Source organism: Siphateles boraxobius, unplaced genomic scaffold (genome assembly GCF_051911475.1).
Source record: "Siphateles boraxobius isolate OS27281-9 unplaced genomic scaffold, OSU_SipBor_1 9, whole genome shotgun sequence".
In the NCBI taxonomy this organism is placed as follows: domain Eukaryota; kingdom Metazoa; phylum Chordata; class Actinopteri; order Cypriniformes; family Leuciscidae; genus Siphateles; species Siphateles boraxobius.
In genome coordinates, this window is record NW_027509219.1 from 11,023,422 (window position 1) to 11,041,032 (window position 17,611).

The window sequence follows — 17,611 nt, forward strand, 5'->3', positions numbered from 1 at the left end:
ATAAAGGTAACACTACAACAATCAAATCAAACAATAAACCATAAACTTATCTCTGTGATGAGCAAAATTGTTCTCAGTGGCCTGACTGTAATATATAACAAGCTCTTCGTTCACCATGATCAGAATTTCACACACAAATACACAAAGTTATTTACAAGACTAAAATAATTATGAAAGCACAAAATCAAAACTATAAACTCACTTGTACAAACCTCACACTTTAAAGACAAATCAAGCACTCTATTTAAAATTAAATCATCTTTATTCTTTTTAAACTTTGGCTTCAAATTGTCCACAATGTCATCCCACACACACAAATAAAATTTACACTCTACAGTTTTTTTTTTAAAATGATCATGGCCTTTTACTTTATTGATTGATTTTTTTTGTACACAAGCCTACATTTTGAAATTTGCAACGTAATACTACTGTAATCTACATAAATTACAGTACAGAGAGTATTAGGTATCAAATAAATTACTCAATTTTTTTTTTGGGGGGGGGGGGGGGGGGGGTCTTTATTTGAAAAGAAATATATTTATGTATGGATAAATAAGCACCGCTTAAACGTTTCCCCTCTGAATGTACACAATAAATCACGTTAAAAGAAGCCTGTAAAGCATTATAAAATTGTAATACTGTAAAACATACTAATAAAATATTCAACTACAGTATAAGAAAAATGGGGAAAAAAGTATTGCCTTCTTTTCCAATTGTTCACACACTAAAATCAAAGACTTGAAACAAAACAACCAAAACCTGAAACTCATGTACAAAATCACTAAACCAAGTCTTTCAAGGTCCCATATTGTACAACTTTCTAAAGTTTTATTTTAGGTTTTGATGGCCTTAAGAATACATATTTGCGGTATAAGTACCAAAAACCATCTCAATATATTTTTACATCTCCTTTCTCAGGAGCTCTGCCAAGAACAGGTTGATTTTGGCCTGTCTACTTACAGTTTTTCTCGATTGCTTAAATACATTTCTTGAAACTATGCCTCGTACTCTCAAAACAGTAAACACAAATCCATAACGTCTCACCCAGTTCCCCAAACATCCTATTTTCAAGTCAAAATGAAGCTGTACACTCAAAACCATTCACTCTTGCTGAAAAACCAAACATCACACACAAGGCCTCACAGCACACACACTACTGGTGTAATAAATTCAAAACAACATTTCCAAAACTGGTAAGTTATGTTGCTTGTGGTGCCTCCCTTCACTGTCACACTTTGGAGCCACTCTGTGTGACTGTACGACTGCTGACCTTTTCTTGCAAGAAAATAAACTTCATCAAAGACAATTGAAAATGTTTGTCTCTTATTCAGTGATAGAATTGTGTTTGCCACCACACCCCCCAAAGGTTCTGATGATGAAGGCGACGGTGAAGCGACTCAAATTTGGCTGTACTCGTTGCCCAGCCTCCCTCAAAGTCATTCCATGGACAAAGACATGGTCAACTAAAGTGGCTTGAATTTCATCCGAGACTGGTTGTCCCCTTGCCCTTGCCCTTCTTCCTTCTCCTCCTCGACCTATTGCTTCATTTCTCTGTGGATCCATTGTTCCAAAACTCAATAAATGGATTTGGACCCCTTTATCTATCTACTGAAGGATCTGATTGATGTGTGTTCAATTGTGACTCTTAGTGTTTTCACCTGGGTAATTGTGTGCTAACTGAGCTGAAGCTGTGCTGACTTGAGTGAACAATATTGAATGCTAGTACTTTCTAAATGACCACAGGCAATGAGAAATGAAGGGATTTCTGTGTAGAGTTTTGCAATGACAGTTCAACAAATCTGACACACGTGTCAGAACCAGGGAATAGTGTTTATAGTTTAGTGGAATGGGTGTGCTTTTTGATAAATGGCGTTATGGTTTTGAAATTTTAGTTCAAAAGCCTGGTTAAAGTGTTTAAGCAATTGAGAAAAACTGTAAACAATGCTGAAATCTACTTATATCTTTAGAATGAAACAATTTTTGCATGATTTTATATCAGATATCAGTATCCTCAGTTCACTCGTAAATGCTCTTAGTACTTATCGGTTGTCACTCATTACACATTCGAGTTCAAAAGCTCAGTCAGTTAACATTTTGCAGATTCTGCAAGGTGTATATAAACTAATGACCACAACTGTACAGTTTAACCAGTTGTAATATTTCATGATGTAGGCTTGCACAGAACAAATATTAGACGAAGATTTGTATGCATAAAAACATATGTGCTTCAGTAATGTAGCGACTACGAGAATGAACCAAACACAATTGAAGCTTTTAGGTGATTGTTCATACATAATCACACAAAAGAGGCTTCACATTCCAGATTCAAATCACCAAACCCAGAGCCATAAATCACCCCTAGGCTCCAGAGAGTCTGTAACCAAAAATACTTTTTATTGTTTAACTAAAGGAAGAACGTTGTCAACGTTTTATAATTTGGCAAGACAGATCTGTTCAGCAATGGTGAAACAAGAGGCCCTAACAAGAGGTTACCTGACCCTTGCGACTAACAGACTACGTCTTTCTTAAGGACCAAGGTCCCATGAGAGATGAACAAAAACAGACTTCAGCAGGAACTATCCCTGACCTCAGACTGGAATGGCTTAAACCCCATAAACTTTACACACTAACAGACTTTACATATCAAAATCCATAAAACTCATCCCAGAACAATTCTCGATGGACTTATAATCAAACATCATGCAACTACATAATTCTATGTTGGTTCTACAATATATGTGTGTGACTAATATGCTTAGATGCCATACAATTCATAATTGTTATAAATATTAGGTGTGTGAATGAAAGTGTGTCGTGCTTCCTGTCGGCAGGATCGTATGTTCTTCTTGGCTTGATTGAAATCTGGGTAAAATGTTTTGTATTCTTATAATAGTAATAATGGCTAAACTGTGGCCTCTTGTTCTCTCTGCTAGTGCTGGAGAGCAAGGAGATCACAGATAACGCATGATTTACGATAAGAAGAAAATAGAGCCACCTCCTAAATTAAGCCAGTGTCCAATTGGCCAGAACTCATCCTGGAGGTTGGACAAACTTTGAGTTTAAAATTTTAGACCCGAACACAGAAGCGCTCTCGCTCTTCTCTCTCTCTCTCTCGTGCTCTCTCTCGGAAAAAGTCTCGGCAGAACAAGTCGGGTGGAGCAGACGATGGTTATAGTAACCATGTAGACGCATAGAGACAAATGACCCAAACCAAGATCAGGGTTTAAAACAGCTTCATCCAAGCCATCTAACTCGTCTCACTTTCCTTTCTTTTCCTTTGTTTTCTTTTCCGTTAAAAGTCTCGGTTCTAAGTTAAGTTTTGCTGCAAAGTTTCGTTAAAACATTTCGACTGCAACGCGCTTCCAACTTCAAAGACTTTCATCCATTCGCGCCAACACACCACGTGATTGGCTGCCCAAGATCTAGCAGGCATGAGGAGACCGCCAGCCAAGCAACGGACCCCGGAAACCCCTTTACACCGATCAAAAGGGAATCCCCAAAGCAAACCGAAGACAAGCAAGTAGCCTTCAGACTCTTAACTGAACTGGTGCATTAATATAAAATTGAATAACCTGCCTAAGAAACGATAGAAGGGTTAAATCGATGATTGATGGTTCATTCAGGTCATGTCTTTTAAGTGCATATAGAAACTTGGGATCTCACCATCTGACTCCTAAAACTCATTCTTCCTCACTCTCTTTCTTTCTGCAACTGGTATGAATGTGTGTGTGTGTGTGTGTGTTAGATATTAGTTTTATGTGTTAGGCTTATAATCCTCTGGAAAGATTCCAGGTCCACTTTTTTATTCCAGCCCATCCCTGATTGCGTTAATTCTCCTTAGTTACACTTCTGACATTTACTTTGCACTTTGAATAAAACTTTAACCACTGCAACAACACGTTGTTAATTGTTGTCTTTTTGGTAGCTGGCAGTGCCACAATCCAACTGTGCCGGGGACAGCTGTCATTTGGCTGGCTAGCTAACTACTTCGGTGGGTAGCCGTGTAAATGATAATGCAGCACTAACAAATTCAACCTAATCTCCAGGGATGAAACGCTACACAGTTCGGGCTACAACTAAATAAATAACAGCAATGGTTTTGCGTGATTTTTAACAAACAAAGACCCCTTGGGTTGAGATCCTATGGTTGAGATACTTACTGTAGTCAGTAGGCGCGTGAAATGAGCGGTAAGAGCGCAGCGATTATGGGTAAGAAGCGTGCGTAACGCGACGTATCGTTGCCGTGGTAGCGACTGAAAGTCTTCTGATTCATAATAATTATTATTAATAATATTCGCTGATATGACAGAAAATACATTTGAAAAAAATAAAATATCGTAAAGGGTTTAATAACGTAAAGGGAACAATCTATTTAACACAGACTCGGGCCATAAAACTACTCCATATATAAATTGATAGTTATATCACAAACAATTTACTGTTATTTAGGTAACAAAAATCGGAACTAATACACTATAATAAATGATAAAAGGAGGACGTTTCGTAAACTAGAAAACAACATTTACCGTCGCCCACTGTGACGTTGTTGAACCACGGAATCCGTGTGTCCACCACGACAAATTAGCCTCATTGACTTTGTATGGGTGTTATTTTCGTGGTGCCGACACGTAATTTTAATGCATTACGTGCCACCACCACGTAAAAAGGGGTTAAGGGGTCGTGTTCATTTCACGTATTTCTGTGAGATCAGGTTGCACAAAAGTGTAAGCAAGCAGAGTGCCAATAGAGAGGAACTGGACTCAAAGATAAGGGCAAGAAATGCCATAAGGCTGCCAAAAACAAGAATGGCGATCACCGGGACTTTGGTTACAGGGTTGACACGAGAAAATACGGAGAAGAAGAGGCCATCCTCTGCCATGGCATACACAATCCGCGGGAAGGAGAAGAGGTTGCTGAGCAACACAGTGTTCATGGCTAGATGAAAGAGATTAGATCGTTTTAATTAGACAAGATAGGAAAAAATATAACTCCATATTATTTCATCTATATGAACATAACAATCATAGAGACTGATATAAAGTTCAGTCATGTCTTCCAAGAAAAAAAACGTTTACATCAATGTGACCCTATGAACATCAATATGGATCTCTTAATACACTAAGGATCTTTACACACACTAAAGTTCATAGGTTTGAGGTCAGTAAGATTTTTTTAATGTTTTTGAAAGTCTGTTCTGCTCACCAAGGCTGCATTTATTTGATCAAAAATACAGTAAAAACATTAATATTGTGAAATATTATTACAATTTAAAATAACTGGCCCGCAGGCCAGCCGCCGTTATACGGAAGGCGGACCTTCCGCGGCCCGTCGGAGGCAAAAGCTATTTTCGAGCGGGCTGTCCCGCCGCTTATTGCACTTATATTTTTAATATTTATAGGATGCAGTTTATCAAGAATAATGATTGATCAAACCAGACAAATTTCCATTTGGCATTTTAATTCCACATTTCAAAGTACAGTAACCTTCATTAAAACAAGATGTCAGATCACTGAAATATAACAGAAAAACACCTATATAAATACATACATACACACACACACACACACACTCTAACATGCAGGTTTCCAATTAAATTTGGGTAAAAAAAAAAAACTTGTAAAAAAAAACACAATTTTAACACTTACAATACTTGCTTATAATATAAAGAGGTCAGCTCTGGGATGAAAAGAATTACCAGTAAACACAAATAATGAGGATATTTGGTACCAAAGAAAGTGAAGGATACCAAATAATGTGAGGTATAACATCATATTTACAAGTGATTTCTAACAATAGGATAAGTGGTAATAATTTAGAGTAAAGCTCTGGAGTAGAATATACCATTATAACTGCAATGCTGACCTGTGGCACAAGTATTTACAAGCTATATTTAACAATAGAATAACAGTTAAGCACTGTGACGGAATGAAGTACAATATTTGGTACCAGGTAATGTGCAATATCAAGTATCAGAGGTATGAAATAGTATTCCAAGCTATTTTTTTTTTTTTTTGCTCAAACTTTTTTATTAAACCAAATGATATTACAAAACAATAGATTACAAATTATTGACACTTTTCTTTTTTACATTAAAACTAAACCAAAGAAAGTACACATCAACTCAAAAAAAGGAATAAAAAATAAAATAAATAAAATAATAATAAATAAATAAATAAAAAATAAAAAAAATTATAGTGATATAAGTAGATAATATACAATACATACATACGTATTCACATGCATACGCACACCTATATACACACCATACATTCATTCATACATACATACATACATACATATATATATATACACGCGTGCGAACACACACATTTAGTCATGTACTAACCAGGAGGTAGGGTTTTAAGAGAATTGAAGTAAGCTATAAAGGGATGCCATTTACTGAAGGAGCTGCTCTTCCGAGAACTTCTTACTTTTTCCAGTTTCAGAAAAAACATGTTATCCACTAACCATTGGGAGGTTGTTGGAGGCTTATTAGATTTCCAGTGGAGCAAGATACGGCACCTAGCTAACAAGGAGGTAAAAGATATAACATCCAGTTGTTTGGAATTAAACTGAGACCAGATTTTTGGTACACCAAAGATTGCTATGGTGGGGCAAACATCAATTCTAATTTTTAACACTTTAGACATAATTGTAAAATAACTGACCCAAAAATTTTGCAACATAGGACAAGTAAAAAACATATGACTCAAATTGCACAAAGGTGCATGACATCTGTCACATCGGTCTTCAACATTAGGGAATATTTCAGATAGCCTGGCCTTAGAAAAATGAATTCTGTATAGTACTTTAAATTGTATGAGACCAAGACGTGCACAAATTGTACTAGAACGTATTCTGTCCAGAGCGCCTGCCCACCAATCCTCTTCAAAACTTTCCCCCAACTCCCCCTCCCACGCTCTTTTAATTCTGTCAATAGAACAATCACTTAGACCTAAAAGACAACCATAAATTCTTGAAATTTGTGACTTGTGATACGGATTGAGTTGCAGAAACTCTTCCCAAACTAGCAACGGGGGCAAAGATGGGAACCTAGAAAATAAGGTAGCAGAACAGTGTCTAATCTGCAAATAACGAAACAAGTGGGACTCTGACAACTCCAAATCAGAGGATAACTGTTCATACCTACAAAATGTACCATCTCTGTACAGGTCTCGAAAACATCTCAAGCCTTTTGCATGCCACTGCTTAAATACAGGATCAGAAAGAGATGGAGGAAATATATGATTTTCCAATAGTGGCATCAATGTTGAGGCAGAATTGAATTTAAAGTGTCGCCTAAATTGGCACCAGATACGAAGTGTAGATACAACAACTGGGTTATGTGTCAGTGACGCCGAAGAGACATTACAGGATAAGGGTGAAGTAAGCAAAGCCATTGGAGAGGTAGATGTACATGAATTTACTTCCAATCTGCACCATGTTGTAGTGGACGAACTAAGCCAAAATGTTATCTTGTGAATGTTTACTGACCAATAGTAAAACATAAAATTAGGTAAAGAGAGCCCACCATTCAGATGGCATCTTTGAAGCAACGATTTCCGAATTCGGGGCACCCCACAAGAATTCAGTCACAATCTGGTCAATGGATTTAAAAAACTTTTTAGGAAGAAACAGAGGAATGCACTGAAAAGCGAAAAGAAACTTAGGCAACACGTTCATTTTCACTACATTAATCCGACCTATCAATGATAGAGGCAGATTGCTCCACCGCTGAAAGTCAGACTTGGCCTGTTCTAACAGAGGGGTGAAATTACCAGATACAAGAGAAGTAATAGAATGAGTGATATTGATGCCAAGGTATCTAAATCCTGTTCTGCTTAGTTTAAATGGAACATCTGACTGCAAAAGACCCTTAGCCAATGCATTAATCGGGAAACACTCACTTTTGTGGAGATTTATTTTATATCCAGAAAAAGAGCCAAATTTTTGCAACGTGGATAAAATAACTGGAAAATTTGGAATTGGATTGGAAACATATAATAATAGATCATCAGCATATAGTGATAATTTAATTTCAATGCCTGACCTCACCACTCCCTGCAATAACGGGGAGGACCTCAAAGCAATCGACAGAGGTTCAATGGCCAGGGCAAAAAGCAAAGGGGAAAGTGGGCACCCTTGTCGTGTTCCACGTCCAAGCCTAAAATAGGTGGATCTATTGTCATTAGTGTGCACACTCGCCTGAGGTGAAGCATATAAAAGACGTATCCAATTTATAAATGTATCTCCAAATCCAAATTTTTGAAGCACAGTGAAAAGATACTCCCACTCTACCCGATCAAATGCTTTTTCAGCATCAAGAGAAATAACAACCTCAGGTGTCTTGGCGGAATGTTTAAGATTAATTATATTTAAAAGAGTACGGACATTCAGTGGACATTCCTTAGGATCCTTATCCCTTTTAAGCAACAGAATTATGGACGCTTGTGTAAGTGTTTCTGGTAGGAAACCACGCTCTAAAGATTCCGTATACACTGACAGAAGTAATGGGGATAATTTGTTCTGAAATTTTTTTAAAAACTCGACAGGAAAACCATCGGGCCAGGGAGCTTTATTACCTTGCATCCTTTTAATTGCCTGATTAATTTCGTTTGCGTCGATAGGTGCTTCGACATCCCCAGCGACAGCTGAATCAATCGTGGTAAAATTTAAGTTCTGCAAAAAGGCATTCATATCATGGGCATCAGACGGAGATTCAGAAGCATATAACAATGAATAAAAAGACTTGAAGGTGGCATTAATACCTTCAGGTTCAGATATCAAATTACCAGATAGGTCCTGAATCTGTGGAATCAAACGGCTAGCTGCTTGACGTCTTAACTTATGAGCTAAGAGGCGACCAGCTTTATCACCATGTTCATAATAAGTACTCCGTGAATGCAAAAGAAGCCGCTCAGCATCTTCAGTCAGAACGAGATCAAGTTCAGCTTGTAAATCGAGACGTTGTTTAAGTTTATCTTGTGAAGGGGAATTGGCATGCAGCTGATCAATTGGAAAAATATTTGAAGTGAGTTCACGTATCCTCATGTTGCGAACTCTCCTTGAGTGTGCGGAGTAAGAAATAATCTGTCCCCGAAGGTAAGCTTTAAGTGTTTCCCACAGCAATGAATAAGTAACCACCCCATCTTGATTTGTAGCCAAAAAATTGTCAATGGAAGTTGAAAAAAAATCAATGAATTTTCCATCAGACAACAGAAGAGTATTCAACCTCCATAGTGATGAATATCTAGGCTGCACAGAGAACTGTATATCAACCGTAAGAGGGGCATGGTCAGATATAACAATAGCATGGTAAGAAACCGATTTTACTTTAGATATCAGAGAGCCATCTATTAAAAAATAATCAATACGCGAATATGACTGATGGGCTTGCGAGAAGAAAGAAAATTCCTTATCTTGAGGGTTATAAAATCTCCATGGGTCAACACACCCATTTTTGGACATAAATTCCACTATTGATTCAGACATAGATGATGGAGTCATTGTTCTGGAACTAGAACGGTCCAAAGCAGGATCGATTACACAATTAAGATCACCAGCAAAAATAAGTAGATGACTATTTAATGAGGGGAGGATCTCAAATAACTTGTTTATGAAACCTGGATCATCAAAATTTGGTGCATATACATTGACAAGAATCACAGGATTTTGAAGTATGGTGCCAACAACAATCAAATATCTTCCATTTTTATCAGTTATTACCTTAGTAGAAGAAAACTGAACCCTTTTATTAATCATTATCGCAACCCCTCTGGCTTTTGAATTGAAATCAGAGTGAAAAACTTCCCCTATCCACGTACACTTAAGCTTCAGATGATCTTGGTTTCTCAAATGTGTCTCCTGTAAGAAAGCAATGTCTGTATTTAACCTTTTCAAATGTGCATATATCTTTGACTTTTTGATGGGGCTTCCCATGCCATTAATGTTCCAAGTTACAAATCTTATTGCAGAACTGACTGGATGTGGCAAATAACCATGATAATTAGCCATCTACTTTACTAAACTAAAACAGTACCCTTGAGGGGAAAAACCTCCTGTAAGACAAAGAGAAAAAAAAAGAAAGGGAAAAAAAAGAAAAAAAGGAAAGGAGAAAAAAAGAAAAAAAGGAAAGGAGAAAAAGAAATATAAAGAATTAAAGAAAAAATAAAGGGGGAATTCAACCCTCAGAACATTCCCACCCACCCACGCACATACCCTATCCGCATCCCCAAATGACGCGAACCCATGTGCAGACTCCAACTGGAGCCAATCCAACGGTTCACTGCTCACGATTAGAGATAAACAAAAAACGAACAAAAAAAGCTGACCTGCAGAATATGACATTCAAAATTGAAAACGCACATTGGAACATATTTAAAAGATAACCCGAATCAATTCAGCTTCGGTAGCAAATAATATTGCACTTGTCCAGTCCATAAAAAACAATTGAATAAAAACAAAATTCCCAAGTATGGTACTTAGACAGCAAACATAAAAATAAAAAATTAATTAAAAAAAAATCGTTTGCATTTGAGACACTATGCAAAGCTCAAAAATAAAATAAAAAAGTAACAAGTAATAACCAGTCACATTCGGGTGTCATAACAGTGTCTCATGTATAATGCCATGGGTTAATTTACCCAACACAACTCACATGCCTAAGCGTACACATTCATGCATCACTTGATACATTCTGACGAGGCTGTAAAGAGTTGACATATGATTTAGCCAGCTCCGGTGAGTTGAACTGTCTTTCGACACCGTTGAAAGTAACACGTAGCTTAGCTGGATGAAGAAAACCAAACTTGACTCCAGGTATTGAGCGAAGTAGCTGACGAACCTCATTGAAGGCAGACCGGGCACGAGCAGTCTTTGCTGTGAAATCCGGGAAGATAATAATAATAATAATAATTCATCACATTTATATAGCGCTTTTCTGGACACTCAAAGCGCTTCACATAGAAGGGGGAATCTCCTCAACCACCACCAATGTGCAGCATCCACCTGGATGATGCGACGGCAGCCATATTGCGCCAGAACGCCCACCACACACCAGCTTACTGGTGGAGAGGAGACAGAGTGATGAAGCCAATTGGTATATATATACATGGGGATGATTAGGAGGCCATGATGGACAGAGGCCACTGGGCAAATTTGGCCAGGATGCCGGGGTTACACCCCTACTCTTTCGAAAGACATCCTGGGATTTTTTGTGACCACAGAGAGTCAGGACCTTGGTTTAACGTCTCATCCGAAGGACAGTGCTCAATTGACAGTATAGTGTCCCCATTACCATACTGGGGCGTTAGGACCCACACAGACCACAGGGTGAGCACCCCCTGCTGGCCCCACTAACACCTCTTCCAGCAGCAACCTGGTTTTCTCAGAAGGTCTCCCATCCAGGTACTAACCAGGCTCAGCCCTGCTTAGCTTTAGTGGGCAACCAGTCTTGGGCTACAGGGTGATATGGCTGCTGGCCAACTAGAAGACAAGTGTGAAGATGGATATACTCATATCACCAACTTTGAGCTGTTTCTTCTCACGTGCCCGCTTTAAGACCTCGACACAGTCAGAGTGATAATGTAGTCTTGCCACAATGACTCGCGGACGCTCCCCCGGTTTTGGCCTGGGTTGCAATGTGCGATGTGATCTGTCAATGATGATGTCCCTCTCGATGTTAAGTGCCCCCTTGAGTAGCTTGGAAATCGCCGCGGTTGTAGATGGATTTTCTTCTGGAACTCCTATTATCCTTATATTGTTACGACGGGATCTAGCTTCCAGATCTTCACACTTGTCTTCTAGTTTAACCACAACGGCCGAAAGAGACTCTACTTTTTCCCGAAGCTCGGTGACGTCATCCGAACAGGTAGAAAGGGAGTGTTCCATGTCCTTCACTGTGCCTTTCAGTGCCGCCATGTCCATCTGCATCGAAACCATACTATTATAAAACTCCGCTTTAACTGCCTGAAGCTCGCTCTTGATGGTCGCCAAGTCATCGCCCAACATGGACTGCAACTCGGAGCGAAATATTCCGGCCAGATCTTTGCGCAACGAAGTTAGTATCTCCGTTTTAAGGGACTGCATATCGTCTGAAGTTGTCCCAAGCTCAGCGCCCGCCTCCGGGCTGTCTGGATCCCACTCTGCCGTGGATGCACTAGCGGTAGGCCGCTGTGCCGATGCCCGCGCGTGACTACCTTTACTGCTTTTATTTTTAATTTTTGTTGCAAGAGATGAAAAAGCATACAAACGCCAATAACAAATGATACGCATAGACACAAATTATTAAGTTGAAATGTGCGTAAGAAATTAAATATGCAAAAATTCTGCAGGAGCTACCGCGATCACGACTCACTCCATAGTCTACCTAACCGGAAGTCCTCTATTCCAAGCTATTTTTAATAGAATAACAGTTAAGCACACTGATAGAATGAAAGTAGAACTTTTGGTACTAGTCAATGTGCAATATAAAATATCAGGCACGAAATAGGATTTACAAAATATAATAGAATCGTTAAGCACTGACGGAATGAAATAAGCCAATACTGAAGTCACGGCAAGTAGAATATTTGATACCAAATAATGTGCAGATATCAAGTATTAGATGTATAATCTAGGATTTACAAGCTATATTTAAAAATAGAATAGTTAAGCACTGTAACAAGGCTTTTTTAGAGGTCTTGATGTTACTGACTGCAGGATAAATAAAGGGTTCCAGTGGTCAGTGATGCTGGGGTGTCAGCCTAGGTTTAAGGGGTCGGTTGTGGGTCCCTCTCAGCTGTGCGGCGCCTTTTTCCACCTTCACGGTCAGATGCTCCTTTCGGGTAACGGGTAACGTTAACCTGGATTGCCTCATCAGTGGCATCCTGGGTTGCCGGGTTCTTCCGATGGCTCCTGTAGAAAATAAAGATCTGTCATTCCATTTGAATGGCATAAGGTCATACACATCTACTTAAATATAAAAAAAAATATCCAACTTACTTTGAACAATGGTCTTCAGGAACATGTCTCTAAAACATGCTTTATCAGAGAAATTACATTTCTCTGAAGCTTCTCATAAATTTAAAATGTAACAGGCTGTGGATTCAGACTGTAGAATATGTAGTGTACAATCTTAATTTTACTTTTTAGAAGAAAAAAAAATACTTTTTTCTTTAGTAAAGACTACTTTACTATGTACTATAGTACTATCGTACTATAAACGAAATCAGCACACTTACAAATCGTTCCTGGAGCTCTTTATCCTGCCTCATACTGTTGTCAAGTAACGCCAAATCTTCAGCATAGTGTCCATTTTGTTGTCCATGCTACGCACAACATCACCAAACTCTCCAAGACGTTGCAGCATTGGGGTCTGATCTGCACCTACAGGGGTTCCCAGAAAAAAAGAAAAAAGTAGTCAGTCCTGGTCCCTCAACTACTAAACTATGACAGTTATATCTAGGTCTACTACATGTACAGGTGACCCCAGTGGGAATTAAACCAACAACCAACGCCTGCGTTGTTTGCAAGTTGTACCTGATTGCCCAGTGCGAGCAAACGTCTTCAACATTGTCCCAACTTGCTTAACCTGCTCTCGAAGTGAGCGGCTGTCATCTGAAGCTACAAAATGAAAGGCATATGGTAATTTACGACCTACATCACACACACAAAAAAAGTTAAATTTAAGAAAGTGTGCATGTTCTCACCTGCTGGTGCATTGCTTTCCCTCAGGGCTTGTTTTTCCATTCTGGAGTCTCTGGAAATCTACATAAAAAACAACAACAACTAAAGGCACTATTTTCAATACTGTTAAAACACTGGACACTAAGAAATAGGCCTAGAATATACCTTCATAGCAGAAAACTTCATGCTGTACACGAGGTGCCAGGGGAGTCCAAGGGCCAATAACTGAGCGATGACTTTCTCCTATTGTTTATTCAGGCACCCAAGGAAGTTTTCAAATGGGAAGCATGAGATGTTATCAAGTATACCATACTTTTTGGCATCTTGTCTGAGGTGCACCAAACCAATCCATGCATGTTGTATGTCACATGTTCTTTTCCATAAAGCTTGCTGCAGTGATCAAAGAGAACCTATATTAACCACTGTTGCTACATTGTGAACTGAACTAGCAGCATACTTGTTCGGACAAACAAACTAATTTACACAACTTATATACATTATTATGTTATGTTTTGTTAGCAAAAAAACACAAGTTATACGTAGTATTTCTAGATGTAAAGCTTTGGCTAACTACTGTAAGTAGCGAATTACATTTCTACATGTAACTTTACTAGCAACATTGCTTAACCTCAGTGTGTACTGTAACAAAGACAAAACAGCATGTGTTAGCTAACACTTGCTAACGTTAGCTACTGGACTAGCAGCATACTGCAAGAACAAAGATTACTAACTTAGATATTTTAAAAAGATAAACTAAAAACAATGTAAACATAATATTGCGTTACACAAAAAGGAAACATATACTTACTTAAACGATGGTAGTCGATGACTTTGCTAGCTAGCAAACTGTAGGCTGTAGTAACTTCGGCAATCTTCTTCTTCTCTTGATTAATGGCGGATTGTAAGTTATAACCAACTTTTAGGTGCATACCGCCACCTACCGTACAGGACTTTGTAACACCGTGCTATTTAAGTGTTCGAATCTAACTGCGGCAAACAGATGCGCAATGTGCTCTAGTCATATTGTTAGGAGAGGGGCCAGCCTCAGTGGCTCCAGTGTGTCATCGAGGTACCGTTTTAGCCCCGCCCAAAAAATCCTGCACACAGCAATGGAGTAAAACTATATGGTCTAACTCCACAATTCAGTACTTCACAGTTCACAGTCTTTGTAATGTGTTTTAGTAATACATTTTTAACAATTATAATGTGTTTAGATTTTTTTAATTGCCTTTAAAAAGAATAATCTGCTAAATTGTTCATACCATTAATTAAATATCTATTGTAAAACCTAATCAGAAAGATATTTAGTGCCAAGTAAGTTTTATTTCCAAATTATTTTTGGTTTATTGGTGCATGTCTCAAATGTGCGTCAATCAAAGAAATGTAAACAATTTGTACCTGCATAAAATAATTAAATATATTTTACTGTATAATCTTCAGAGTTTCAAAGTAATTTAAATGTCATTTCCTAAACCTTATCATGGGATCAAGAGTCAAGAATCTGTTATAGCCTAAACCCTAATGGCTTTGGAGCAACAAAAAAAAAAAAAAAAATAGCCATGGCTGGTCGATTTCGGCGGCAAACGTTTCATCCCCGCCACCGAGACGCACCTATAGCCGACAGCTTAGGGCCGGCGGAAAAAAGAAGCCGTGTGGATATTTGGGACTATCTGGGACTGGCCATTGAAAATCCTATATGTCAACCACTAATTCATACTCACCACAGATGGAACCCACAGCCACGATGAACCCGGCCCAGCTGTATCCCCGTCTGAAGAATGCATCTGACAGAGCGGAGTTTGGGTCGAGCGTATGCCATGGAACCATCAATGTAAGAACTGTGGACACCAGGACGTACACTGTGGCCGCCAGGCCCAATGAGATGGCAGTCGCTATAGGAATAGCCTTCTGAGGATTACTTGCTTCTTCACTGGAAGCCGCTATCACGTCAAAGCCAACAAATGCATAGAAGCATGTTGCAGTTCCTGCCATAATACCCGAAAATCCAAACGGGGCAAAGCCTCCCTTCCGAGCGCTCCAGTTGACTGGGACGGCCAAACACCAAGATAAAGGCAATGACTACCATACTGATGGCCGAAAAGATGTGGTTGAGCCAAGATGAGACACAAACACCAAATGAGATGAAAAATGAAGCCACTAGGAGGATGGAGGCCGCTAAGAGGTCTGGGTACTGAGTAATGAAGGGCACGTCCCAACGCATCACATGACTTACAGTGAAGTTCTGGATGCGGTGATTGAAAATAGAGTCTAAATAGCCACTCCATGCACGAGCTACCACAGCCCCTCCAATCATATACTCCAAAATGACATTCAAACCAATCAGGAACGCCCAGATTTCCCCAACAGAAACGTAAGTAAACATGTAGGCGGAGCCTGTCTTTGGTACACGGGCGCCAAACTCAGCATAGCACAGCGCTGCCATGAGAGACGCTACTCCTGCGATGAGGAACGACACCACGACAGCTGGTCCTGCAGTGTCTTTAGCAACAGTTCCTGTGAGAACATACAGGCCTGAACCCACCATTCCACCGACACCAAGCAGAGCGAGGTCCACTGTGGACAGACAACGTTTCAGTGATGTTGCCATTACGTCATCCTCCAGCGTCTTTAGCCTGTTGAGCTTCTGACAGAACCTCATCACTGAAGAGCATCCAGAAACACATGATGCCATCTTGATAGAGAACGAAGAGATAGTAAAAGAGATGATATGAAATACACCAAGGTCACACGTGGTCCATAGTTTTCGGAGTCAAACAGGCCTCATAAACCTGAAATGAAAAGAACACGGCGTTTCAGCCAATGCTGCAGCGGGCGTATGCGCAGTAATCCCAAGTGGAGTACTGGCGATGCTGCCGCCATGAGACCAAGCAGTTTTAGAAATTTCTTCAGTGGCGCGCGCTCGCGCGCTCTGAAAGTGCCTGCAAGCGCTCGCACTGAGAGTGCGCGCTCTAGTGTGAATCGCGCTGTCGTAGCTCTCGAGTCTAAAACTGTGCCCAGAAAGATCACGCTCTGGCTGGGGGTTAGTTTGCTTTTTGAAACATTGATTGTGAAACCCAGGCATTTTAGATGGCCGAGAATCAAATCCCTGTGAGCTAATAGCTCGACTCTCGACTGTGCCAGCACCAGCCAGTCGTCGAGATAATTTAACACACGCACTCCCTGATGTCTCAGAGGAGAAAGCGCTGCATCCACACACTTCGTGAATGTACGGGGTGCCAACGATAGACCGAACGGCAGAACGGTGTATTGATAAGCCTGGCCCTCGCAGGCGAATCTCAAGAATGGCCTGTGACGAGGATTTATTTGAATGTGAAAGTAAGCGTCTTTCAGATCCATTGTGACAAACCAATCCCCCGGGCGCACTTGCGCGAGGATATGTTTGATAGTTAACATTTTGAACGGCCGTCTCATGAGAGCTTTGTTCAAATGTCTCAAATCCAGAATGGGTCTGAGACCGGCGTCTTTTTTCGGAATAAGAAAATAGCGGCTGTAAAAACCCATATGTTTTAGCGCGGGGGGACTAATTCTATCGCCCCTTTTGCTAACAGATTCTGTACTTCGGTGCGAAGCACGTGACCCACGTTGCTTCTCACCAAAGTCTCGAGAACCGCCTGAAATTTTGGGGGTCTGCGAGCGAATTGGAGCGAGTAACCTCGCTTTATAGTGTTTATGACCCAACTCGACACACCAGGGATAGCTTGCCAGGCTAGAACCTGTGTGGCTAGGGCTTGACACACAGATTGGGGCTGGTCGCCTGATACCCTTATATTGTGATTTGTGCATACATTGAGTAGTGGACTGACTGTACAAGCATTTGCGTGTGGGGAAGTCAGTATTACAACGGGGGAGGGGCCGCCTTATGAAGGGGGACCGTGAACCCATGTGTTGTGTTTGTGAAACATGCTCTTTTTGTGCTTTATTTGGT

The 17,611-nt window shown here is 39.9% G+C and overlaps 2 protein-coding genes and 2 long non-coding RNA genes across 4 annotated transcripts in view; 1 reads left to right on the top strand and 3 right to left on the bottom strand.

Moving 5' to 3' along the window:
- The window catches only part of LOC143732905 (uncharacterized), a 376,949-nt gene that overhangs the window by 132,107 nt on the left and 227,231 nt on the right, over positions 1 to 17,611 (bottom strand). The gene's annotated exons all lie outside the window — the stretch shown is intronic.
- LOC143732897 (H-2 class II histocompatibility antigen, E-S beta chain) overlaps positions 1 to 17,611 on the top strand; it is a 97,645-nt gene that overhangs the window by 3,226 nt on the left and 76,808 nt on the right. The window lies entirely within an intron of this gene.
- LOC143732615 (cationic amino acid transporter 4-like) lies at positions 4,671 to 16,455 on the bottom strand. The gene is given in 4 exon segments (XM_077223891.1): positions 4,671 to 4,759; positions 4,762 to 4,935; positions 15,387 to 15,718; positions 15,720 to 16,455. Coding segments are annotated over 4 exon segments (1,233 nt in total). The 5' UTR covers positions 16,358 to 16,455.
- LOC143732902 (uncharacterized) lies at positions 13,227 to 14,621 on the bottom strand. The gene is made up of 5 exons (XR_013201196.1): positions 14,474 to 14,621; positions 13,831 to 14,055; positions 13,689 to 13,746; positions 13,519 to 13,602; positions 13,227 to 13,365 (listed from the first exon to the last, which is right to left on the bottom strand). It is a non-coding gene; the product is annotated as an uncharacterized LOC143732902 (long non-coding RNA).